Genomic DNA, 26,187 nt, shown 5'->3' with positions numbered 1-26,187 from the left:
AAAATTGACTCCCTAAAAATACTCCCCCCCTCCCCCCCGCATCCTTTTTGGCGTTCCCTAAATCTTAGATAAAAGCAATAATGTAAACTGTGTGGTATGTTCGAAAACAGGGGTAATTACGGAGGCTGGTTTGGTTGGGCACATGTGGCAATATAACCAGGTATCCCTCTTCCTCCCATGCTTTTATGAGGGGTATTTCTTAACTTCAGCAGCAGGGATGGGGTGTAAAAAGTGGCGCTCTGTGAGGCTTCGTAAGCTTGCCGTGGTGCGGCGGTCTCACACAGAAGGCGCTCAACAAGTTTATCCTGGAACTGCAGGAAGGCGAGCGAATGTGTCTGCCATTTTGCTGGCGGGAACATGTGCAAAATCCACGTAAGGTCCGTGAAGGAGGATCGCGTCAGGGGTTCAAATTCGGAGGCCTCCGGTAAAAAGTTTCATCTCCTCTCACTGATCGCATCGGTGAGGAGAGATGAAACTTCATCTTTTTTTTTTTACTTTTATGTGATCGCCATTGGATAACGGCAATCACGTGACCGGGAACTGCTCACCGCGGGCGCCTGTGACATCTTCAGGCTTTCGGCTATCTTTGGTAGCCAGGAGCAGGGAGATTTAAAATTTCCTGGGCAATCCTCGACTTTTGCGCATGCGTCCACCATTTTACTGACAGGTGCATGCGCAGAAGCCGGGGTAAGGTCTGCAGATAAAGATCCCATCGGGTCACAAATTCAGGGACCTTAGTTATGTAGTTTCATCATATGGGCTCGATCCGTAAGGGGAAATAAAACTTTAACTTTTTAAACTTTTTTTTCTAACTTTTTTAACCTTACATGGTCACTGTTATCCAACGGATAACAGTGATCATGTGACCGGGAACCGCATACAGCGATCCCCAGTCACATCTCTTTGCACTCAGCTATCTTTGACAGCCAGGTGCAGGCAGATTTTAAATTGGCCAGGCTCTCTGGGCTTCTGCGCATGCGCACCACATCGCCACATGCGTAGAAGCCCGCGGCAGGTCCCGATCACCGCGGGACATCACGGAGGACGGGGTGAGTATTTTCAGCTGCCCCCATGGATCTGATCAATGAGTGCAGCTGAAACTTTACCTTTTTAAAACTTTTTTTGACTTTTCCGTGATCGCCGTTATCCATTGGATAATGGTGATCACGGGCCTGGGGACCCGATGACCTCTCCTGTCTCCCGGCTCCTGAAGGTAGCCGGGAGACAGGAGATTGGAAATTTTCCGGGGCTCCGGGCCTTCTGCTCATGCATCTGATGTATTGACGCCTAGCGCGCATGTGCAGAAGGCCGGCGTTAGGTCCTGGAGGACCTGATCACCGTGGGACAGCACAGAGGACCGGGGTCAGCAATCTCAGCTGAATCTTTAACTTTATTTAACTTTTTATTGACTTTAATGCGATCGCTATATCGGAGGGGGCTCCTCGCGGCCCCTGATGACAGCTTCATGGTGTCGGCTACCTCCGGTAACCTACAGAATGGAGCTGTCACGTCCACAGCCCACGAGGCTTTTATCCTCAGAGGATGCATGTTTTTACATCCTCTAACATTAAAACCCACTTTGCTAGGATGTAAAAACACTATGGGGCCGTCACTAAGGGGTTATGGCCCCCTGCACACGGGTGGAAATTCTGCGGCGGGATTTTCCGCAGAATTTCCGCCCGTGGAAGCTGCCATAGGATTGCTTTAGAATCCTAGGCAGATGGCCGCGATTTGTCCGCGTGAAATCACACGCAGAAGACAAATCGCGGCATGCTCTATTTCTGTGCGGGTCTCGCAGAGCACCACACAGACATGTCACTCCCCGACCGCCGGCTCCGGTCTGCGAATGCGCCGGCTGGCTGGCACCTGGCACATCAAAGAGCCGGAGCCGCGGAAGAGGTGAGTGCAGCGCTTGTCCCTGCAGGCGCTCGGGTCGCAGCGGGATCCGACGCGGCTGTCTGCAGGCGGCCTAAAGAGGTTGTCACACTTCTAGCAATTTTGCTACAGGAAGCAGACAGCTTCATACATTGTGTAGTGGCCAGAGTTGGTATTGCAGGCTGCATGTTATTGAGGTGAATCAGACTCAGCTTGCAATACCAACCTCACAAAGTGCCAACTTTAAGCAACTCTCACAAAGTAGCCCACAGATGGCGCTGCTTCAGTCAAACATTTTGTGAGAGAATTCTCGCAGAGGGATGCAAGCCGTGCCCCTGCAGTGACCACCGCGACTCACCTCCTCCCGGCGTGTTCTCTGCTCTGTGCTGGCTGCCAACCAGCCGGCACATGCACAGAGCAGAGCCAGCGCGTCAACCGGCACATAGCACAGAAATAGGGCATTCCACGATTTACTTACCATGCGAGTTTGAACGCATAAAAATCGCGGTTGTCTGCATAGGATTGTATTATCTAATGCACATGTGTCAAGCACAAGGCCCGCGGGCCGAATACGGCCCGCTGCCTCATGTTATGTGGCCCGTGGCATGCCGATGCTGCTCACCACTGCAACGATTACCAGCTGGGGTGTCGCAGCTCCCCGCTGGTAATCGCGCTATTACCGCTGTTCCCGGCGCACACTGACGTCAGTGTGCAGCCAGGATCCTCCTCCCCTGAGTCCGCAGGAGAGGACTCGGGGAGGAAGCGTGCCCAGCGCATACACTGACGTCAGAGTGTGCACCGGGATGATCGTGAGCAGAGTGGGAGGCATATTTTGTATTTCAGCCGCACTTCAGTAGCGGTGAGCGATTCCAGCGACCTGATTGGTTGTTGGGTACACACTCCCCTTTAGAAATGTGCACGAATGGGCGGCCCGTTAAATAAGCAGCAGCACGGCTGTAGAAGGGTCGGCAACTAAAGCTAACCCCTAACCCTTAACCTAGCCCCCCGCGTGTCTCGTGAAGTAGTACTTGTGCAGATCTCCAAAGGGGGTGTGTGTGTACCCAACAACCAATGAGGTCGCTGGAATCGCTCACCGCTACTGAAGTGCGGCTGAAATACAATATAAGCAAGGGGGAGTGGCGCTGACTGCAAGGAGGAGGTAAGTATAAGTGTTAGGGGGGGTTAATATTTCTGCTGGGGGGTTAATATTACTGCTGCGGGATGGGGGGGTTATTATTGCTGCCGGGGGGGGGGGGGGGGGTGTTTATTATTGCTGCTGCTGCAGGGGGGGGGGGAGTTAATATTGCTGCTGCTGGGGGTGGGGTTAATATTACTGCTGCTGGGGGGGGGGGGGTTAATATTACTGCTGCTGGGAGGGTTAATATTACTGCTGGTGCTGATGTTGCTGAGGGGTTATTACTAGTGAGGGGGTATATATTACTGTGGGGGTCACTATTACCACTGGGGCCACTGTGGGGGTCGCTGTTACTACTGGAGCCACTGTGGGATACCCTGTTACTACTGGGGCCACTGTGGAGTACCCTGTTACTACTGGGGCCACTGTGGGGTGCCGTTACTACTGGGGCCACTGTGGGGCTCGCTATTTCTACTGGGGCCACTGTGGGGCTTGCTATTTCTACTGGGGCCACTGTGGGGCTCGCTATTTCTACTGGGGCCACTGTGGGGCTCGCTATTTCTACTGGGGCCACTGTGGGGCTCGCTATTTCTACTGGGGCCACTGTGGGGGTCAATATTTTTACTGGGGCCACTATAGGTGTCACTATTACTACTGCGACCATTGTAGGGGTCACTATTACTACTGGGACCACTATAGAGGTCACTATTAGGGCTCGTTCACATGGGTGTAATCGTATTTCGGTCGCACAAATACGCTGCGTATTTGCGCGATCGAAAATCGCTTATGCCTGCATATTTGCGCGCGCAAAAAAGAACGCAGATGGGCCCCTGAGATGGTGCGCAAATATGCAGGGAATACACAGGTTTCCTGTGCAATCATCATGTATTTGCGCGGTCCATTCTCTTCAATGGCCCATCGGGGGTGCGTAGTATCCAACAACATAGGTCCTGCTGTGTGACAATATACATCATGTGAATGAACTCACTGAAATCAATGGCTTCTATTCACTGCATATTATGTACGCAAATACGCTGGTGTGAACGAGCCCTTACTAGACTGCCTTACAATCGGCCCTTTGAAGGTCACCATAAGCCTGATGTGGCCCTCGGTGAAAATCAGTTTGACACCCCTGGTCTAATGCAATCCTATGGCAACAGGCACGGGCGGAAACTCTGCGGGAAATCCCGCCGCAAAATTTCCTCCCGTGTGCAGGAGGCCTTAACCAACACACAAAGCAGCTAATAAAAGCCTTTTTTTGTGGAAAAGTAGTTATGAATAAAAATGAATACAAATTTGGTATCACTGTAATTGCATTGAATAAGGTCAACATGTATATATATATATTATCCTGCATGGTGAGCACTGAAAAAAAAAATGAAACGCACTAAAGGGGCGTCATTCACAGGCACTGGCGTAACTATAGAGGGTGCAGGGGATGCGGTTGCACCCGGGCCCAGGAGCCTTAGGCCGGCTTCACACGAGCGTGACGGGCTCCGCCGCGGAATATTCCGCGGCGAAGCCCGTCACGGCGCCTCCCAGAGACCCCATACTTACCAGCGGAAGATAGCGTGAAGACGCTTCCCCCCCCACCGCCGCCGTGTCATGTGACACACCTACCGCGTCACATGACGCGGCCGGCCGCGTGATATGACGCGGCGGCGGTAGGCGGGAAAGCGTTTTCACGCTATCTTCCGCTGTGTTACAGCAGGAGATAGTGTGAACGGACGGCTTCCATTGACTGCAATGGAAGCCGTCAGCGCGTACACCCGCGGCAAATAGAGCATGCCGCGGGTGAGGACGGGAGATTTCACGGTGCGGAATTCCGCGGTGGAATTCCGCATCGTGAGCATTGTGCTATTAGGTTCAATAGAACCTAATAGCTGCCGGCAACGCAGCGGATTTTTGCCGCGAATTTACGCGGCGTAAATCCGTTCGTGGGAAGGAGGCTTTAGGGGGCCCATAAGGCCTCTCTTCTCCATATAGGGAGCCCAGTACTGTGAATAAAGCATTATAGTTGGGGGCCCTGTTACAGGTTTTACATGGGGCCCAGGAGATTCAAGTTACACCTCTGTTCCCAGGGTGCAGCAAGTAGCCATGGCGGCCGGATAACAAAACCTGGAAGAGCGCCACTCAGCAATGACCAGTATTCGCAAAGAATGGCCCATATTTACTAAGACGGGTATAACTAATGGCAGTCTAAGTAAAGGGGATAGTTGGAGTGATTTGCGCCAAATTTATTTAAATGTGATGCATTCGGTCAGCGGGTTCTGGATTTTTAGAATGTTTACACCCATAACTGTAAATTCTTATAAGTAACTGATGTTCATATTAGGTTTCCAGACACCTTTAATGCCCAAAATTGCTGTGCAGCACTAGTCTGAGCAACTAGGTGCACTTACAATGGGCTTGTGAACACGAAGAAAGGCGCCCCCGGCGGCTACGAGGCGTCACAACACCCCGTCCCGCGCTCTGAGGAGATATGAAGAATTGCGCGGGAATCACATGACCGCCCACCACGTGACCGCTCGTCAGCTCTGTACTGCGCAGCACGCAGCTCCGACACCCCCCCTCTGCCTGTCACTGTCGGGGTGGGCGTGGTCGCTGGAGTGTCGTGACTTCTCTTTACTTTACGGCAGTATATAAATGTATTTTATTGCCCCCGTCTTGAATTCAGTGGAGTGAAGCAACAGCGATGGAGGCGCTGGCCGACGAGGAAGTGCCGTCCACCTCACGGGAGGAAGCAGCCGCCGCCACCGCTGCTGAAGAGGTACGATGAGGGGAGGGGGTTGTCTGCTTCTGCACAGCGCGGACTTGGCGCGATTTTCGTGATCAAAATGGCGCGTTTTTTTTTCGGACCATGAAAATCGCGGCAAAACTGCTGAAGAAGTCCGGTGTCGTGCTTGTGGATGCCGCGGCTCCTCGGGGGTCTCACGGCACTTTCTTCTGTACCTGGTCTGTGGCTGCCTGCTGCCCGGCCTGACAGCAAGAACTACTGAGCCAGCGCAGATGACGTTGTGCTAATGCCTGCAGCAGCCAATCAGATGTCTGCTTTCAGTCTAGCCTGCAGTGAGAGCGGTCATGTGATTGGTTGCTATGGGCAACATAGACCCACCCCACCTGTACATAGCTTCCTTAGCTGCTCATGTGTTTCCCTTTAACATACAGGGTGATTCTAAATGGTCTTCCCTCATGTTTAACCCTTTAATGGCCGCCCGCACGTCCTTTGATGGCGACCGTTAATGTGCTTCATTCTGATGAGTCTTTTTACGATGGCTGCGTTAGAAGACTGGCGCGGGTCTTCCTTGCCGAGGGCAGCGGGCACTCAGCTGTTGGATAACAGCCCCACATATGCCCAAACAGTGGGGACTGGAGAAACCTCTGATCCCTGCTGTTTAACCCCCAACATACTGTGACCAATGTGGCTGCAGCATGTATAAGGCTGACAGCGTAAGGTAGCTGCCTCTGTCAACCATCAGACCCCCATGCTGTGATCGCGGGTCCCAGTGGGTTGCTATGCGCCCCCACCCCCACCCCCAGAGGCCTGAATATGGCCTCTAGGTCTGCCAGTTACGGTGGCCTCCGGCTGAGCTTCATAGGCTTTATCATGCCCCGCAGTACTGAAGTGTAGCAGTGTACTATCAGAATTACAGATAGTCCCCGACTTGCGAACATTCGAGTTACGAATTTCGCTAGATACAAACAATCTGTACAGCACAGTATGATGTAATGCTATGGCACAGTATGATGTAATGCTATGGCACAGTATGATGTAATGCTATGGCATTACATCATACTGTGCAGGGACCGGAGAGGCTTCTATCAAGCCTGATAGAAGCCTGTCCGGTCACATCGCGGTTGCTAGGCAGCCGGGGGCCTTCTGAAAGGCCCCAGGGCTGTCTATGCAGAGCGCCTAGCAAGCCGTGCGCTTGATGGGCACTCAGCATAGGCAGCCCTGGGGCCTTTCAGGAGGTCCCCGGCTGCCTAGCAACCACACAGCGTCCCGCGATCTCATCGTGGGACGCTGTACGGGCCCCCTGAACGTCGGGTGCCGGCTGTTTCTTACAGCGGGCACCCGGCGGCAGCAGTTCCGACGAGCCGCGCCGCTCGTCAGAACTGTTAACACTTTAAATACCGCTGTCAGAGCGGTATTTAAAGTGTTAACAGTACCGACAAGCGGCGCGGCTCGTCGGAACTGCTGCCGCCGGGTGCCCGCTGTAAGAACAGCCGGCACCTGACGTTGTATGGAGCGGGATCCACCCGCGATCCCGCTCCGTACAAGCATTTGTTCGACTTGCGAACAGGTTCCTGGAACGGAACCTGTTCGCAAGTCGGGGACTAACTGTATAAAATATGGTGATGAAGTCCCCTTGTGGGACGAAAAAGAGAACGTGTTTAAAAAAAAAAAAAAAGGCACCTGATGCAATTTTTTTATGATGTTTGTAATGACCCAGGGAAAAAAGTTAGTACATTGTGTAACCCGCACAGCGCACACCATGAACATAGAATACAAAAAACCTGGCAAAATAGCTAACTTATCCTATCTTGCCTTTACTTTTTTTTTTTTTTTTGTGCTCCTCCTGGCCTGCAGGATTAATGTAACGGATCTATAATGTACGGTGAACGTTGTGGGAAGTAAGAAAAAACGGGCCGGGATTGTAGATTTCGTTATCCTCCCCTCTGGAAAAATGGATTAAAAAGCAATCAAAATATTACATGTTCCCAAAAATTATATAACTGGAGTAGAGTTCATCCCGCAAAAAACAGGCCTCGTAGCGCTCGGTCAGTGGAAACGTAAAACCGCCGCGGCTCTGATCACACTGCTGGTTGTGCGCACTGAATGCCGTACAAATAAAAGGCAAAAGACAAATGGCAGAATTTTTTTACTTAATCCCTTTAAAAAAAAAAAAGTTGCCCAGTACACTATAGGTACACAAAAATGATGCCAATGAAAGTACCAGTTGTCCCACAAAAGACGAGCACTTATCTGGCGGTCAGCGGGACAAACTACCAGGCCCTGGCGCCAGGAATGTGACGATGGCAGAAAGAATTGACGACTCAGTTGGTCATTACGGTGCCAACCGGCCTAGTTACTAAGGGGTTAATGACACTCTGGTATATAGATGGAGACCGACACGCAAAAATTTTTGTTGTAGAACATGACAAATGTTCTCCCCATCGGAGGGGATCAGTGTGACACCCCCTATTTCCCCCTCCCCCCGGTCACCAGACACATGGAGCCACTAGTCAGGTTTCTGCCACACCCGTTGTAGCGGGTCAGGACTCGCTGATGCAATGGCTTCTGGGATGCCGCAGAGCGTACATGGTGGGGGGTGAGGGAGGCATGTAGACTCCAACACCCCCCAGAGGAAACATCAAGAGGGATAAGGGCCGGGGAACGTGGAGGCCGAGGAAGAAGATCCCTATTGTCACCTCCTGTATGGCCGATCCATCTGTGACATTGGGGATTTCCTGTTCGCGCTGCGGCAGAAGCCATATCTGTAGCATCCGGGTGCGAAGTCACGATTGTTTCCTCATGGAAAAAGAAGGGACGTACACTTCTTGGAGTCATTAAACAGCAGTTAAGGGGGTTTACAATTTGGAAGGTCATTTGTAATAACCCTCTATAGGCCTCACCCCGGCCTGGGGCGCTGTGGCAAGTTAATTGTGATGACAGCTGAGACAAATGCCAGCCACAGTTGCCATCGCCATACACTCTACTAGTGTGTTTCCCTAAAAATAAGACCCTGTCTTATATTAATTTTTGCCCCAAAAGAGGCACAGTGTCTTATTTTTTGGGGGGGGAGGGGGCGGTGCGTATACTCGCCTTGCAGCCGGCGTCTGTGTCTTCCCGGCAGTGCGGCAAGCTGGCACTCAAAGAACCAATCACAGTTATTCAGTGATGCCATTCACTGAATGGCTGTGAATGTTCAAGCGCCTGCTGTGATTGGCTGGCACTTGATCCAATCACAGTGCTTACTTGCTGGGGGTCAGGGAATTTAAAGTGAGAGGCGACAGCGAGGAGGATTACAGATCAACTTGCCGCACCGCCGGGGAGACCATCGCTGGGGACACAGACGGCGTCTGCAAGGTGAGTATCCCTGCTCCCTCGTTTCATTGCCTTCTACACTGTGGAGGTCTCCTCTGTAAATTGCAATCATTTCTATGCAGTGCAGCCCCTGTCTGATACTTGTCAGGCACCACCTTGAGGCAGAGATTTCTTCTTCCTTTCTCTATTATCTGCACAACATAAAATGATCACTTGGATCCAATACCATCTCTGCCTGCTGGGAGGACAGTGTCATTATCACTACTCTAATCTATATTCTTCTAAATAAGCTACAGACCATAACTATACAGCCGGGAGGAGGAGCTGTGATCTCCTAACTGTGTGCTTGATTCCTCTAATCAGCAGTAAGTGTTCCGCCACTCATGAAGACCTTTTGCGGTAGATAGTCCATGTAACCTCACACAGAAATTACGCTAACTGAAAAACGGACTTCTCGAGAGAACATAAGGCCGGCTGCACACGTGTGGGTCGGATTCCGGATGTGGGATCCCACTGCGGAATCTGACCTGGCCAGTGACTCCGCGTACCTGTCAGTCGTCTTCATTATCTGTGCTGCATATGGTCGGGACGGCTCGCCATCGGACATGCATAGTACAGATTTTACCGTTCTCCACAAGGCGATGACATGGAATCCACAACCTGTCTGCAAAGAAAAACGCAAGTGTGGAAGAGCCCTAGCAGTAGAGGGCGCTCCATCCAGCTGTCTACTCCTGTTCTCTATAGAACTCTGTTCCACTACCCCCTTGTTTCACTCCTCACCTGTCCCACTCATGCCGCCATCCCCAGGGGATGTGAAGGGAAGCCATTCTACTATGCAGATGGCTTCTCTCCTCACAGCGCTTGCTCCCCACCGGACCTGATGCGCTGAGCGCCTTGTTCATTTTGCCTTTAAAAAAAACGCAATAAAAGTGATTGAAAAAGCTGTATGTATCAATAAAAATTCCAGCCCGCCAGGCGAAAAAAAAGATCTCACAGAGCTCCTTCCGTGGAAAAATTAAAGCCATGGGACTTTAAATGCAACCATGGGGAAAGGGGGGAAAAAAAATAACTTCCCGAAAAAGTGGTTTTGTTCTAAAGTAGAAAAAAAAACAAAAAAAAAACTTGGTATTGTAAATTGTACCAGCCCACAGAAAAACAGCTGGCGTTAGGCCGCCTGCACACAGGTGGATTTGCATTACAGAATCTGGCGCAGGCGTCCGCTTCCGGATTCTGCAGCAGATACGCCCATAGCATGCTATGGCAAAATGCGATTTCCTCTACATGAGCGGAAATCGACTGCAATTTTCCGCTTGTGGAGGAATGCTGCAATTCTGTGCGGACTCCGCACGGTGGCTTGCATTAAAGTCAATGGATGCCGTCCTACTCGCAGTCCAATCATTATTGCGGAAAGGTCGTAAGATCTGCGTCTTCACTTAGCGACGGCGTGGCATAATCTGTACTGTGCATGTGCGATGGCCAGCACGTCCGTAGCACAGAATAATTAGCCTGCTGACAGGTACACGAGGGTCACCGGTCGGGCACCGGGTCGGATTCCGCTTTGGAATCCCGCATGCGTAATCCAACCCATCCGTGTGTAGGCGGCCTTATAGAAACTTTTTTTTTTTTTTTTTTGCTACTTTCAAATATGGTGTTTTGGCTCTGAAAATGGGCGAACGTTTTGGCGCGGGTTCTGTCTGCCTGAGTCATTGTGCTAGCTCTAACTGTCTATTAGATGGTATTGCTGACCCCTCCCCGATGTTGTGAGATGCTAACAAATCCCTTGAATGCTGAAGCTTGCACTGCAATCACTGTGTGGCCACAACGCATACAAGTAGGACAGAGATCACATGATACTACAATATTCGTCCTCTCCTGATACGTATATCTGACGATACCCAAGAGAGAAGGTAAGGGCACCTCTGTATGCCCGCTTTGGCTTATGGTCTACCGAGGAGGACTACTGCCTGAAGTAATCTGTACAGCCGCCTAGACGTTTGGCCTTGGCGTTCAGTTGGAAACTCTATGTACCAAGAATATGAGGACCAGTAGCTCCCCCTTCAGACCTGGCGAGCTGGGTTGCGCTTGTGACTAATGCTAGCCCTGTATGGAAACCATATAAGGCTGGACATACACCTTCGGCCGACAGCTATTAACTTCCTCCATACACATGAACACCTCGCCAAACCAAGGGGAGAGTGCAGAAGGCCACAAGCAGACCGCTCTGGAGGCGACTCCTCTCCAGGAAGAGCAAAGGGCCCCTTAAACTAATTTCACGGCCCGATATCACGCTCGCCAACATTCGAGGTAGCCACAGATGCATTAGTCCAATGTTGGGGGTTCATCCACCATTCATATCCTTGTTGAACTAGTAGCCGGTCTATGAATGGGCACTGACTGAGTGCATCCGAATCAGCATGCAGCTCAAAGGAGGACATTTGCTATCAGCAGTTCTTCCAGTGTTTCCCAGTCTTCACAACCCCCCAACAGATTATGATTCGAGGATATCCCATAGCGAGGTCACCTGTCGGAGTGTCTGAGGCACTGACAATAATTATATCACCTGTAGAATCCTAAAAAAAAGTGCCTTATTGGGTAGTCGTGAGGACTGGAGTTTGGGGAACACTGACCATGGTAGAAACCTATAGAACCTGTGTAACTGTGAGGATAGCGTTCAGTATATTCTGTTCTGTCCAGTATCGGTCATTGTTGTAATCCTCATATGTAACTATGTCATGTTTACTCTGTCCTAGAAAAATGATCCTCCCTTTCAACTGAAGCTTCCACCAAAAGCTCAGCGTCCGGAGAAAGAAGTGGATCCAGAGTATGAAGAAAAGATGGTAAGCCGTGCGTTGCCAGGATAACGGGCCGTTAAAGGGAACCTGTCATCGGTTCTTGCTGTAGTCAACTAAGCCCAGTAGTAGAATCGTTATCTTAATCGTCCCATTACTCTTTATATAGGCATAGCGGAGAAATGGTAGTTTCACTAATTCTTGCACTGCATATAAAACATGTAGACCAGTCTGGCGGGCGGGTTTTGTCGCTTCGCTTTCCCCCCTACATAATCTATGCTGTGCTTCAAGATCTTTCGGTGCAGATGAGCCCTTCCTTTTCTGGATAGAAGCACCCGTGTGAATGACGTAGGGGAAAAGCCGCAGACAAGTGAGCCGGACCGGCCCGCTCACCGAACTAATCTGCATGTTTTGCATATGGAGCCGAATTTCTGAATCCACGATTTCTCAGGTGTGCCTATATAAAGGGCCATGGAACCATTAGCCCGCAAAACTGGCATCTGTAATGATTCTACCACTTGGCTTAGTTTACTCTAGTGAAAACTGATGACCGCTTCCCTTTAATGTGCCCCCAAGTAACAAGTTAAAGTAACACAATAGCAGGAAGCACCAATTTTACTGACAGGATGTTACCAGGGAAGTTTGAAAAGGGGCACTGACTAGAGATGAGCGAGCGTACTCGGAAAAGCACTACTCGCTCGAGTAATGTGCTTTATCCGAGTATCGCTGTGCTCGCCCCTGAAGATTCGGGTGCCGCTGCGGCTGACAGGTGAGTCGCAGGGGAGAGCGGGCGGGAGAGAGGGAGAGAAAGATCTTACCTCCGTTCCTCCCCGCTCTCCCCTGCAGCTCCCCGCTCCGTGCTGGCACCCGAATCTTCAGGGACGAGCACAGCGATACTCGGATAAAGCAAATTACTCGAGCGAGTAGTGCTTTTCCGAGTACGCTCGCTCATCTCTAGTACTGACCATTTCTTCGCTAACACTTCATGTCCGTATATATCACCGACTCTCCGGCACTGAACCCCTTGCTGATAAATGATAGTTTAGGCACTGTGACACCAACATTGTGTGAGCAGAACTGGAACTAAATATTTAAAATGATCTGGGACTTAAATATGGGTGACTGATCCTTTAGGGCATCAGATCACTTGGGGTCCAACTCATGACATTCTTACCAACAACCCCTCTATAAGTTTAAGTACCGTATATACTCGAGTATTAGCTGACCCGAGTATAAGGCGAGTCAATAAGTTTTACCACAAAAAACTGGTAAAACTTATTGACTCAAGTATATGCTGGGTTAAAATAAAACCCTCCATACTTACCTCCCAGCTGGCATCTGTGTCCCCGGCGGCGGTGCAGGAAGGTGCTAGAATCCTCCCCGCTGTCCTCTCTGCTCGGCTCTGTCATTCCCTGTTGTCAGCGCTGTGATAAGCTGTGAATGATCGAGTGCCGGCCGGTGCGCGATTCAACCACAGCGCTTCCTTTCACAGTGCTGACGGCGGGGAATTGGAAAGCCGAGCAGGGAGATGACAGCTAGGCGAATTCTAAAGCAGCTTGTCGCACCGCCGCCGGGGGACACAGACGCTGACTGGGAGGTAAGTATGGAGTTTATTTTCTTATTTAACCCTTCCCTGACTCGAGTATAAGCCGAGGGGGCTTTTTCAGCACAAAAAACTCGGCTTATACTCGTGTATATATATACAGTAAGTAATGCACAACTAATATAACTCTCAGAAATAAGAATATGGAGGTTGGGGATGTAACATAACACACTAGATGGAATATAAGTCGCATGGGACATGGCAAACATAGTCTGTCCATTTGGAAAAGTAGACTTGTATTAGGGAGATAAGCCCTGAGTGCGGCGGTGTGGGATTGGCTATTGTAGATCTGTGATCCTCCCTTCTGTAACCACTTTGCTGTATGAATCCAAACCCTTTTAATGCGGAACATACTGGTATGTGTTGTGCAGATAGTTCCTATGTTAGAGGAAGCTGAACATGTAAAAAAGTACACCTTCTTGTAACTTCATGTATTCATATGCACTCCTATGGGCACAACAGTTGAGGCCTGGGAGGAAGCCATCATAAAAAATCTCAAGAAATTATTGTAATTCTAATGAACATTAATGCAGTCTGCAATGTCTGACATGTCTATACTCTTCGTATGTGAGAATTAATATTCAAGCTTTTGTAATGCAAAGAGGTGAAGGTGATCCGACATCGTGGAGGAAGGCCTGAGGGTAAGAGGGGTCGACATCGATAACTTGTCTGAAAACTAGACCAAACTGAACGATGCCGTATAGAAAGTGCCGCACTCAATGGTTTTTGTTCTCCGCTAGCTGGTCAGGGTCTGGTATCCAGCTATAGATTCACACTTGGTTTGGGATTGCATTGGCCCAGGCTAGATAACATTTTCCATTGGGAGAAAAGGCTTGAACTGTGTACTAATAAAGTTGTTGGAACTACATGTGTTGTTGCTTTTATTACTAGTCTTATATGATCTCAACACCCGATGTGGCCATTGATTCACACACACCGGTATAGCAGCCACCATGCATGTATTGTAAAGAAAGGTGATTCCCATTCTAGGGATTTATGGTATATCCACATGACCTGTAATGGGGTGCAGATCCCATCTGTGGCACCATCCCTCCTTGTAATAATGAGGGATCAGTCACCCCTGTTGGGAGATTCCTGGCTGTCACAATCTCTATACACCTATATGAACTGGCCGTTCTTGAGTGCCGTTCTCTCCATTGGTATAAATGGAGACTGTCGTGGCTGGGCATTGATAAATGGCTCCTTGGACCCCTGTTATCCTTATCGGTGTAGCTCCCAAGTCTCACGCACACAATCCACCATATGAAACGGGACTATAAAACAAATGATAGTCAGCACTATTCTGCACTGTGTATCATACATTATACTGGATCTCATATATATATATATATATATATATATATTCCACGTGGTGAACCTTGTATAAAAATACTGCTAGGGCCTGCTTTCAGACAAGTGTATTTTACCTCCATGTTTGGTCTGTTTTGCAGACCATAATACGGAGATCATGTAAATCTATGCATCTATTCACATGGCTGTATTTTACAAAACAGCATGCCCCGCCCCCCCCCCCCCTTTTTTTTTTCTCTCGCATATTTGCCTCTGTATTCTTTTCTATTGGGTAAATACAGATCTGTATTTGCGCAGTAGAAAATGAAATATATGGAGGTTAACCCCTTTCCAATCCACTGTCTGACGTCTGAAGACATTCTGATTGAAGGCTGTACAGCTCCTTTGTCGGAAGATGCCGACAGGGTATTCTTACCGTATGATACTGGCCACTCTGTCGTCGGGGGCCTCTCTAGCATGTCCCATACCGCATTAGTGGCTCTAGCCAGCAGATGGCGCCATTGTGAAATGACAGAAAGAGAGCCCCCTATGAAACACTGAATCTAAAATTGGATTGCAAAGGGTTAATAGTGATGAAATACTGGTGCCATACAGCTGCAATGTCATCTGTAAGAGGTCCAGAATATGGATCTGTGTTACGGACATATGACGATACTCTTGCCTTAAACCGGCCTAATACAGTGGTATCTAGGTCCAGTTGCAAAGCTTGGCAGTTGTCATCAGGGTTTACATGATACAGATCCAAGGCTGTCCGGGGCACAGAGTCTAAATATGCCCAAATAAGGCTGATGTTGCACTGTGCTCCCAACCCTTTCCATGCCGGCGTTCCATCTTTGTCCCTAAAAACGACATTCAGATGGAAGAAATGATCGACTTTAATTAGTCTAAAGGAGACCAAAGTTGTGTCTGTTTGACCCGGTGTCCATTCTTACCTGTTTAGGTTTGAAGGCCAGAATAGCATAATCAATTACACTATTCTATCTAACAAAAATAACCCATTAAAGCCCACAGTTCTGTTGGGATTTCGTCTGAATACCATTATTAACGATTAATACGAAACCCAGGAATGGAAAGTCACAGCCTAGTGAATAACAATGTGGGAATAAACCCTTATTCATGCTTTTGAAAAGGGACATCAGAGACCTTCTGAAAGGGTGTATAAAGGGACATACCTTATGCTTCGCCCATATACGTACCACCCCAACCTATGGGATTTGACCAGACCCTATGTAGACCCTCAGACCTGATTCCCCTTACTGCAGACCCAGATCGGTGGCCTCGGCAGAATAATTTCTAAACCAGATATGCAGATTTTTACATTCTCCCCCCCCCCCCCCCCCCCCTCTGTTCCTGCAGTTTTCTTCGCTCCTTGATGCCACCACAGTTTACAGATAACATCTGAGTGCAGGAACTATGGCCAGGAGTAAAGAGGGATGCAGGAGAGGAGTATATGTAAAAGAGAACACGGCACCCAGGAGATTTACATTAACGTTACCTATAGTGTATACACACAAATATATGTAGATTTTCTCACAGACACAAATACATATATATTAGGCGTACAGTACACTGCAATGCCCTTTCTTAGTAGTACCACTACCCCGCGCTAACTCCTCAAACGTCAGTAAGCTCATGCGGCTGAAGAATTATGTGCCTGTACCGACTCACCGTAACATCATGATGCAATCCATTTCTTGATGCTTAAAATCGCTGGAAGTGATGCTTGCGGTTTGCCCAGACTATTAGGAGATCTTGGAACCAGTGGATGCGTGAGGGCACATACCCAAGGCGAGGTGGCTCAGGACGTCCTCGACAGAACCTCAGTAGAAAGAATCATCGGATTGTCCGTCAAGCAGGAGCAGCTCCAATTGTTTGTCATCATGTGAAGACAGGTGGCACCATCATTACAGGCCCCTGTGTAGGTCGGAACCATTTCTAGGCACTTGGCTGATGGACAATTGGTGTCACGACTCCCATTATGTGCACTGCCTTTGACACCCACCGTCGCCTCCTTTGCAGTGGTGACGTGAACCATGAAGCTGGACTGTTCCATGAAGTGGAAATGGGTTGTTTTCAGTGATGAATCTAGATTTAGTTTGGGCACTGACTATGCCTGTGTTCCAGTCTGAAGACCTTGCTGGGGAGTGGCACACTGCCCCCACTGCTGGTCCGACGGGCCATCGCATACGAAAGTTGGTCACCCCTACTAGTGGAACGATGGACAATGACAGTCACAGGAATGCCTCGTCAACATTGTCACACTTCTGAGGATGCCTGGTCACCAGATTTATCGCTAATAGAGCATCTATGGGACCATCTGGGACACCAGCTTCGACAGCCTACAGGTTTCCACAATCTAGAGGCTCAGTTACACCAAATGTGTACAGCTATGCCGCAGGATACCATGCAGAACCTGTATGCCTCCATGTTCGCCTGTATCAGAACTTGTATCCAAGCAAGAGGGGGCCTAACAGGGTACTAGAGTCTCCATGCCTGCCTGTATCAGATCTTGTATCCAAGCAAGAGGCGGTACAACAGGGTACTAGAGCCTCCATGTCCACCCGTATCACATCTTGTATCCAAGCTGGTGGCGGTACTAGAGCCTCCATGCCCGCCCGTATCACATCTTACATCCAAACTAAAGGCGGCACAACAGGGTACTAGAGCCTCCATACCTGCCTGTATCAGATCTTGTATCCAAGCAAGAGGTGGCCCAACAGGGTAATAGAGCCTCCATGCCCACCCTTATCACATCTTGTTTCCAAGCTAGAGGCTGTACAGCAGGGTACTAGAGCCTCCATGTCCGCCTGTATCACATCTTACATCTAAGCTAAAGGCGGTACAACAGGGTACTAGAGCCTCCATGCCTGTCCGTTTCACATCTTGTATCCAAGCTACAGGTGGTAGAACAGGGTACTAGAGCCACCATGCCCGGCCGTATCACATCTTGGATCCAAGCTAAAGGGCGGTACAACAGGGTACTAGAGCCTCCATGCCTGCCGATATCACATCTTGTATCCAAGCTAGAGGCGGCCCAACAGGGTACTAGAGCCTCCATGCCTGCCGTATCACATCTTGTATCCAAGCTAGAGTTTGTATAACAGGGTAGTAGAGCCTCCATGCCTGCTAGTATCACATCTTATATCCAAGCTAGAGGCGATACAACAGGATACTAGAGCCTTCATGACCGGCCGTATCACATCTTGTATCCGAGCTAGAGGCGGAACAACAGGGTACTAGAGCCTCCATGCCTGCCGTATCACATCTTGTATCCAAGCTAGAGTTTGTATAACAGGGTACTAGAGCCTCCATGCCTGCCAGTATCACATCTTGTATCCAAGCTAGAGGCGGCCCAACAGGGTACTAGAGCCTCCATGCCTGCCGTATCACATCTTGTATGCAAGCTAGAGTTTGTATAACAGGGTACTAGAGCCTCCATGCCTGCTAGTATCACATCTTGTATCCAAGCTAGAGGCGATACAACAGGATACTAGAGCCTTCATGACCGGCCGTATCACATCTTGTATCCAAGCTAGAGGCGGAACAACAGGGTACTAGAGCCTCCATGCCTGCCGTATCACATCTTGTATCCAAGCTAGAGTTTGTATAACAGGGTACTAGAGCCTCCATGCCTGCCAGTATCACATCTTGTATCCAAGCTAGAGGCGGCCCAACAGGGTACTAGAGCCTCCATGCCTGCCGTATCACATCTTGTATGCAAGCTAGAGTTTGTATAACAGGGTACTAGAGCCTCCATGCCTGCTAGTATCACATCTTGTATCCAAGCTAGAGGCGATACAACAGGATACTAGAGCCTTCATGACCGGCCGTATCACATCTTGTATCCAAGCTAGAGGCGGAACAACAGGGTACTAGAGCCTCCATGCCTGCCGTATCACATCTTGTATCCAAGCTAGAGTTTGTATAACAGGGTACTAGAGCCTCCATGCCTGCCAGTATCACATCTTGTATCCAAGCTAGAGGCGGCCCAACAGGGTACTAGAGCCTCCATGCCTGCTAGTATCACATCTTGTATCCAAGCTAGAGGCGATACAACAGGATACTAGAGCCTTCATGACCGGCCGTATCACATCTTGTATCCAAGCTAGAGGCGGAACAACAGGGTACTAGAGCCTCCATGCCTGCCGTATCACATCTTGTATCCAAGCTAGAGTTTGTATAACAGGGTACTAGAGCCTCCATGCCTGCTAGTATCACATCTTGTATCCAAGCTAGAGGCGATACAACAGGATACTAGAGCCTTCATGACCGGCCGTATCACATCTTGTATCCGAGCTAGAGGCGGAACAACAGGGTACTAGAGCCTCTCTTCAGGGGTCAGCTTTCCTCAATAAATGACCCCTTTCCTCTCATATTGTAATCACTTCTATCAACATTACAATCACACATCCGACGACAACTTGTAGGGTAGGGATTGGTCTGGCGATATGTAGTTGAGTACCCGCTATGTGGTGTGACACTACCAGCCTCCGGTGAGCCTGGCACTGTTCTATACAGGGGGGCACACTGAGCACTGGTGTAAACAGAGGGGAAAGCTTTGTGCCCGTCTGATAAAACAACCTTGTGACCTTTGCCCATCTAAGCGGTCGGGCTCTGAGCAGACGGGAAGTGTGCCTACTGTTCTATGCCGGCTGCCTTGTGAATGTTACACGGTTTCCTGTGTTTCTAGGGACAGGAAGGCATCCTGCTATTAATATCTGGGAACTGCTTATAGCAACCACCATTGTGCCCGCTTCTACTGTGGAAGGGAAAAGTCACTTTTTGTTTCAAGGTCCTTTCACTATACAGTACTATACAAAGCCCTACTGGATGGCTGCAGTGGGTGTGCTGTGTACATCCCATTGGCCTTAAAGTGCCCATGCTTATCAGACTAAAGTTAAAGGGGTTTTCCAAGCAATGGCTATTGGTGACCTGTCCTGTGGATAGGTCATCAATAGCGGATCGGCTGGGATCTGCCGCTCGGGACCATGACCAATCAGCTTTTTAGCGCTTGCTGTCAGTGCCACAGTATACAGAGTACAGAACGGAAGCCGATAGCTCTGACCCCTGCGTAGTGGTCGGTGCTAATAATTGCATTGATGCTAATGTGCCTTTAATTACCAGCACTGCCCTCTACACAGCGGCCAGAACAGCCAGCTTCAGCTCTGTACCCTCTGCGTTGTGGCACAGACAGCTGGCGCCCAAGCAGCTGATCGCTCAGGGTCCAGAGCAGCGGGCCCAGCAATCATCTGTAGATGACCTACAGTATCCTGACGATTGGTCAATTGCAATTGCCTGGAAAACCCCTTTAAAATATTATTCCAGTGATGTCAATGTGAACGTTCTATGCTTCATAAGGTGTTAATGTGTCATTTTGCAATATAGTATTATAACTGGTTTAACAAAGCTGCGCAGATATTGCTTTACCCGTGATCCTTCCGCACCCCCCACCCCCTCACTAAGTTCTCAGTTGGTATCCAATGGTTACGTCCTGTACACTCCACTGTCTTACTGGTCAGGCACGCTCAGTGCCTTCACATTCCGTAATGATGACACAGTTTGTACACTTGTGACTGCGCACTCCTCAGTAACTGGCAGTGAGGCATTGTGGGAAATGTAGTTTTTGCGTTCCCTGGTCTTCACTTCCTGATGCTGGGAGCCGGCGATGACCTCTCCAACAAATGGCCATGTGACTCATTCAGCCAATCACGGGCTCCCTTCTGCCGGTGAATAGCTGCAGCGCTCACATGACCCAGTATTGGGTCGTCCCCTTCCAGGAAGTGAAGGTCAGTGTAGATCAGAGAGACTGTAGCGGCGAGGAGCGTGGAAGGGGTCGAGTATGAATGCTGTTATTTTACTACTGCAGGAAGTTTTTGAACAAAACCATGTCCCCGGATGACCCCTTTAGGGGAAATTTTGAAAATGTAGCCTAGTCACCGGAATATCCCTTTAAGGAAAATGGACAATTTAAACCCAAGCGAACGCTGATCGTGTGAAATTTAACAATGATCGATCGTTTTAGCTGACCGATGATAGACTGCCATCATCAGTAAGGAAGTAGACTTGGTTTGAAACTTTCCTCCAGTAGTTGGACGAAAGACGTTTCATTCTCAAGAAAGAAGTTTCGTCTACAGACTCTTTATTTAACAGAATGTTCCTAGGAAGATGTTTTGCCCATCGCCCCGTGTGGTTGGACATGTATGACCAGTCTGATCAACTGTAATGGGCAGTGTTGACCACTATCTCTGTATGACCCTACATACACAGCTGTTAATCACTGATAGCTCCACCCATTTGACTGTTCAGCTCAGAGTGAGCAGAGATATAAATGAATAGAGATGAGCGAGCGTACTCGCTAAGGCAAATTACTCGAGCGAGTATTGCCATTTTCGAGTACATGCCCGCTCTTCTCAAAAGATTTGGGGAACAGCGGGGAGCAACGTGGGGGAGATCTCTTCCCCCCCCCTCCCGCTTCCCATGCTCACTCCCGCAACTTACCGCTCACCTCTGTAGGCTCCCGAATCTGCTGTCTTTGTTATTTTCACACCAGCCATTACATAAAGTAACCATTAAGCTGCCCGTACACCTTCAATAGCTGTCGGATGAGCACTTGTTTGGCTAATACCATGTTTCCTACCCCGTTATTAATAAGCCCTACCCTGATTTTCACGGGGTCTTGAATTATAAGCCTTCCCTCGAAAATAAACCCTCGCTACACTACGTGAAAAAAAAAGCAATACAGTACTCACCCAGTAGAGGGTGTCCAGGCCCCTCACGCAGGGCTGCGGCGCTGCTGCAGGCTTCCGTGTCCTCCGGCACGCCTACAGAGTTCTTCCTGGTAGCGGGGCTTGAATACCCCGCCTTCAGCAAGCGATTGCTCTGATTGGTTAATCGAGCGCTGCGTCAGCCAATCGGAGTCAGCGCTCGATTAACCATTCACAGTCATTCAATGATGTCATTTAATGAGTGGCTGTGATTGCTTCATTGAGTGCCGACTCTGAGTGGCTGATGTGGCCGGAGGACAGGGAAGCCTGCAGCAGCGCCGGAGACCAGCGCGAGGGACCCGACCGCTGGCTGCTAGATAAGTATTATAGGGCATCCCCTGAAAATAAAACACTGTGCCTCTTGTGGGTCAAAAATTAATATATGGCAGTGTCTTATTTTCGGGGAAACGCGGTGATATTTTCTCCCAACTTCTCAAACACATTTGTGTGTTTTTTAGTAGTAAGCTGCTGCCAGACACTGCTGGTTTATCTCCAGGAAGAACAAAACAGAGTTGGGCATTAAAATTCAGCATCCGGATTTGGTGTTGCATAAAGCAGCAGCATTTGGGCACTGCAGCAAAAATGCATGTTAAAGGGATTTTCAAGCGAAATACTATGGATGACCTATCCTCCGGATAGGTCATCAATTGATCGTCTGCGGGTTGCCGCTCGGGACCCCAGCTGATTGAGCGCCCACTGTCAGCTTCACAACACACAGCCTACAAGCAATTAGAGCTGCACCTGCAGTTACAAGTGCCGGCCACTATACGGGACGGAGCAGCAGCTTGTGCTCTGTTCTCCTGTGTGTAGCAGCACTGGGCGTCCAATCAGCTGATCGGCCAGGATTCCACTTTCCGGAACAACTACTGATGATCTGTCCTGAGAATAGGTCATCAATAGTATTTCCCTGGGAAACCCCTTTAATGTCCTGCTGTAATTACTGATTTAGTTGAAGAAATAGTTTTAGATTTTCTATGTCCCAAACGAGATGTTAAAAACCATACATACATACATACATACATACATACACACATACATACACACATACATACACACGGACATGACAGACTTGTGCTGCTATGTTTGGCTTTTCCTATATTGAGGGTAATAGAATTCACATATACCTTGTTTCCCCGAAAATAAAACAGTGTCTTATATTCATTTTTGTTCAAAAAGGTTTAACTTTTTTACATGTATAGCTGCCTGGACACTATTTAAATTGACTTTTTTAATTAACTGTTAGCAGGGCTTAATTTTGGAGTAGGGCTTATATTTCAAGCATCCTCAAAAAGCCTGAAAATTATTTTGCATCCTCAAAAATTCAGGAAAATCATGCTATGTCTTATTTTCAGGGTATGTCTTATTTTCAGGGAAACGGGGTAGCAGTATATACAGTTCAAATGCCATAGTGACAGGCAGGAGCCGCTACAGTTTTGTTTCATTGTGTAATGGGACAAGGAAGCAGCGCTTTGCATAAAATGAATGGGAGGGACTTGACGTTTAATTTGCAGATTTTGTTACAATGAACTGAAAAGGGAGATTTCTTTCCATCATATACATGAAGTTAGATGATCTGGTCTCTCTGACTGTTGTATGTCGCTGCCCTCTGGTGGTAACAAGTGGAACTTTCAAAAAGGAAATCTCAAAGCCCCGTCCGTGATATTCATCGATGGCATGCCTATATTAGATCTATGTACAGAGGTAAATCTATTCTCGCTGCACTTCCACCCTTCCCTGAAACTTTACTACTATTCAGTCAATGCATTAAACGATTGGCTAGATAAAGACTGTCTCACATGAGCGTATGGTCGTAGCGTGTTATGCACCCGCGTAATACGCCGTACCAATATCCCATAGGTTGTCATATTGCCGCTCACACAAATTGCTCAAAACACCCACGCAAGGAAATTCGCAGCGTGTTCTATCTTGGTGCGAGAAATATGTGCTAAAATGCCAAAAATAGGACATGCTGCGTGTGATCTTGCGCACGTTAAAACGTTAGTCTGAGAGGCCCCATTGAAATATATGGAGATGTATTGTTGTGTATTTTGAGCATGCTCAGAGTGCAGACCTCCAATAGGGGGCGCTGCAGAGGTATTGTTCCATCTTCATTATTTACATATATTTCTCAGAGGAGCATGCGTGGCCTTATAAATCCTCTCACTCACCTCCTAGGTGTCTCTACACACCTTCTAGGTGCTCTCATTAAGGAGAGACGATACCCCTCGCAACCCACATCACAGACCTCTTTTACCAACCAACCCAGAAACCCACTGCACACTGATGAGGGGCAAACCCCCCAAAACAGCTGTCTGTGTATGGATTCTGGCTTGGTCTTTCAATTCCCAATCATTGTTATAAAGACCTATATAAAGAGTCGTACACTGATTTGCAGGAATGCTGCTATCCACTAGGTGGCGCTGCAGAGGCATTGCTCCATCTCCGTTCTTGGAGATCGCTCTGGCTCGTGGATAAGGAACAACTTGTTGGAACTAGAATACCCCTTTAAGATACTTTTGTGATCACATTTATTTTACATTACTCTTTTGAAATAAATGAAATGTAGAAACAAAGTAAGTAGTAAGTTTACTCCTCGGTCTGCATGGGGGAAATGATGCTGAGAACCCGCGGCTGATAACATAAGAAAACAACATGCTCATAAATATTGAAATATGTGACAACCATTTCTAGTTCACTAAATGTTGATCTACAAAAACTAGAAAAAAAAGTCCTTCTTTGATGCTGAAAATCAAATAATTGTTTCCTTTTCGTATTTCAGAAAACGGATCGGTCAAAAAGATTTGAATTCCTCCTGAAGCAGACGGAGCTCTTCGCACATTTCATTCAGCCTTCTTCACAGAAGTCGCCAACGTCTCCTCTCAAAGTGAAATTAGGACGCCCCAGGATAAAGAGAGATGAGAAACAAAGTTTGTTGTCTGTTGGCGAGTACGTAAACCGCTCCTCGCATTCTGTCCTGTTTGCAATTAAACACAGTGCGCACAATTGTCTACCTTAACCCCTTGAGTGGCAGGTTTCCTACCACCCTGTCGTGCCCACCAGGGCAGGTTTTTTAAAATGGTCTAATCATTGAATTTCAACTAATTTTGCAGTTGCGTCTCAAGAGCCATAACGTTTTCATTTTTCCATTGACATGGCCATATAGGGGCTTGTTTTTTGCGGGACAAGTTGTGATTTTTTAAACAGGGGGGAGGAAAAAAAGAAATGGGGAAAAAAGAAAAAAGGGGCCATGTCATTAAGGGGTTAAATAATGCATTAACTTCCTTCTCTGGGTCATTACGACGCATGGATACCACATGTGTGATTGTATTTTTGATTTTTTTTACAAAGTAAAGGGAGACAAGTGTTTTTATTATTTTTTTTATAATTTTTTAACTTTTTTTTTTTTAATTTTTTTTTTCTTTTTTGTCCCTTTAGGGGACTTCCACAGGGACCCATCAGGACCCCTGATCACATTCCGGGGCTCCGATGGTGACAGCCCTTTACATGCTGCAGTGACAGCCCTTTACATGCTGCAGTCACATAGACTGCAGCATGTAAGGGGTTAACACAGCAGAGATCGGAGGTTTTCTCTGATCCCTGCTGTAAGAGCTGGTACCTAGCTGTCCTCTGACAGCTAACAACCAGCTCTCCCTGCCACAGAGACCATCGGCTTGCTTCTGACAAGCCGATGGTCTCTATGGCAACCTGTAAACAAAGCAGGAGATTGCCGACATATCAGCAATATCTTCTGCTGGTTTTTCAAAGCCCTTGCACTGCTCTGTGGGGGTCTGTGCAGGCAGGGCACACTGTCACAGCTTGTGGCATTGTGCTCTGCAGCTCCCATAGTGATACATAGCCCGGAAATCTTCCGGGCTATGTTGCTATGAGCAGTGGAGCTCGTCCTGGAAAATTTCCGGGCGTGCCACTCAAGGGGTTAAAGGACCCTGACACCTACTTTTAGTCCTATGAGTTAGGTTTATGGGCTGAAAGTAGGTGACCCACTGAGTTCGGTGAGGTAAGTGTTAGGCCACCAGCCGTGCGTCCGCCTCCGGATTCCACAGCATGCCCACGAGTGGAAATCAATTGCGATTTTCCACTCGCGGGGGAAAAAGCGCAGCATGCTCTATTTCTGTGCAGATGCCGTGCAGATAGTTTCCGTTGAAGTCAATGGAAGCTGTCCTACCTGCGGCCCTTCCGTAATCATCATTGCAGAAAGGCCGCGCGATCCGTGTCATTGCCTAGGGACGGTGCGGCACAATCTGTATGGCGCATGTGCGCCGGAACGACGGCTGGCACATCCGCAGTACAGAATATAGAAGAATCCGGACAGGTACGCGGGGTCACCGGCCGTGCACAGGTTGAATTCCGCTACGGGATTCCACATGCGGTAACCGACCCGGTCGTGTGCAATTGGCCTTATACTTACCTCTCCCATCATTTCCCCTTAAAGAGGTTATGCAGTGTCTGTAAATTATTCCCTATACACAGGATGAGGATAATTAGCTGATTGGTGAGGGTACTACCACTGAGACCCCCATTGATCAGCAGAATGGGGGTCCCATATTCCTCTGTCAAAATGGCAATTGAATGGAGCAGAGAAATGGTATAAAGCAGAGTTCTTAAAAAAGAAGAAAAAAGTTTATTTTATGCACAACGCAAGT

At 48.6% G+C, this 26,187-nt stretch overlaps 1 protein-coding gene across 1 annotated transcript in view; it reads left to right on the top strand.

Moving 5' to 3' along the window:
* The first annotated feature begins 5,597 nt into the window (after window positions 1–5,597).
* SMARCA1 (SWI/SNF related, matrix associated, actin dependent regulator of chromatin, subfamily a, member 1) overlaps window positions 5,598–26,187 on the top strand; it is a 124,623-nt gene continuing 104,033 nt past the window's right edge. Inside the window, exons 1-3 of the mRNA XM_066581699.1 lie at window positions 5,598–5,780; window positions 11,810–11,896; window positions 24,306–24,472. Coding sequence (XP_066437796.1) covers window positions 5,706–5,780; window positions 11,810–11,896; window positions 24,306–24,472 — 329 coding nt within the window. The 5' untranslated portion in view covers window positions 5,598–5,705. The remainder of the gene's footprint in view (window positions 5,781–11,809; window positions 11,897–24,305; window positions 24,473–26,187) is intronic.

The sequence above is a fragment of the Eleutherodactylus coqui genome, chromosome 10, assembly GCF_035609145.1.
Source record: "Eleutherodactylus coqui strain aEleCoq1 chromosome 10, aEleCoq1.hap1, whole genome shotgun sequence".
Classification (NCBI taxonomy): Eukaryota; Metazoa; Chordata; class Amphibia; order Anura; family Eleutherodactylidae; genus Eleutherodactylus; species Eleutherodactylus coqui.
The sequence above is the reverse complement of the archived record's forward strand: the minus strand, read 5'-3'. Positions and strand labels throughout refer to the sequence as shown.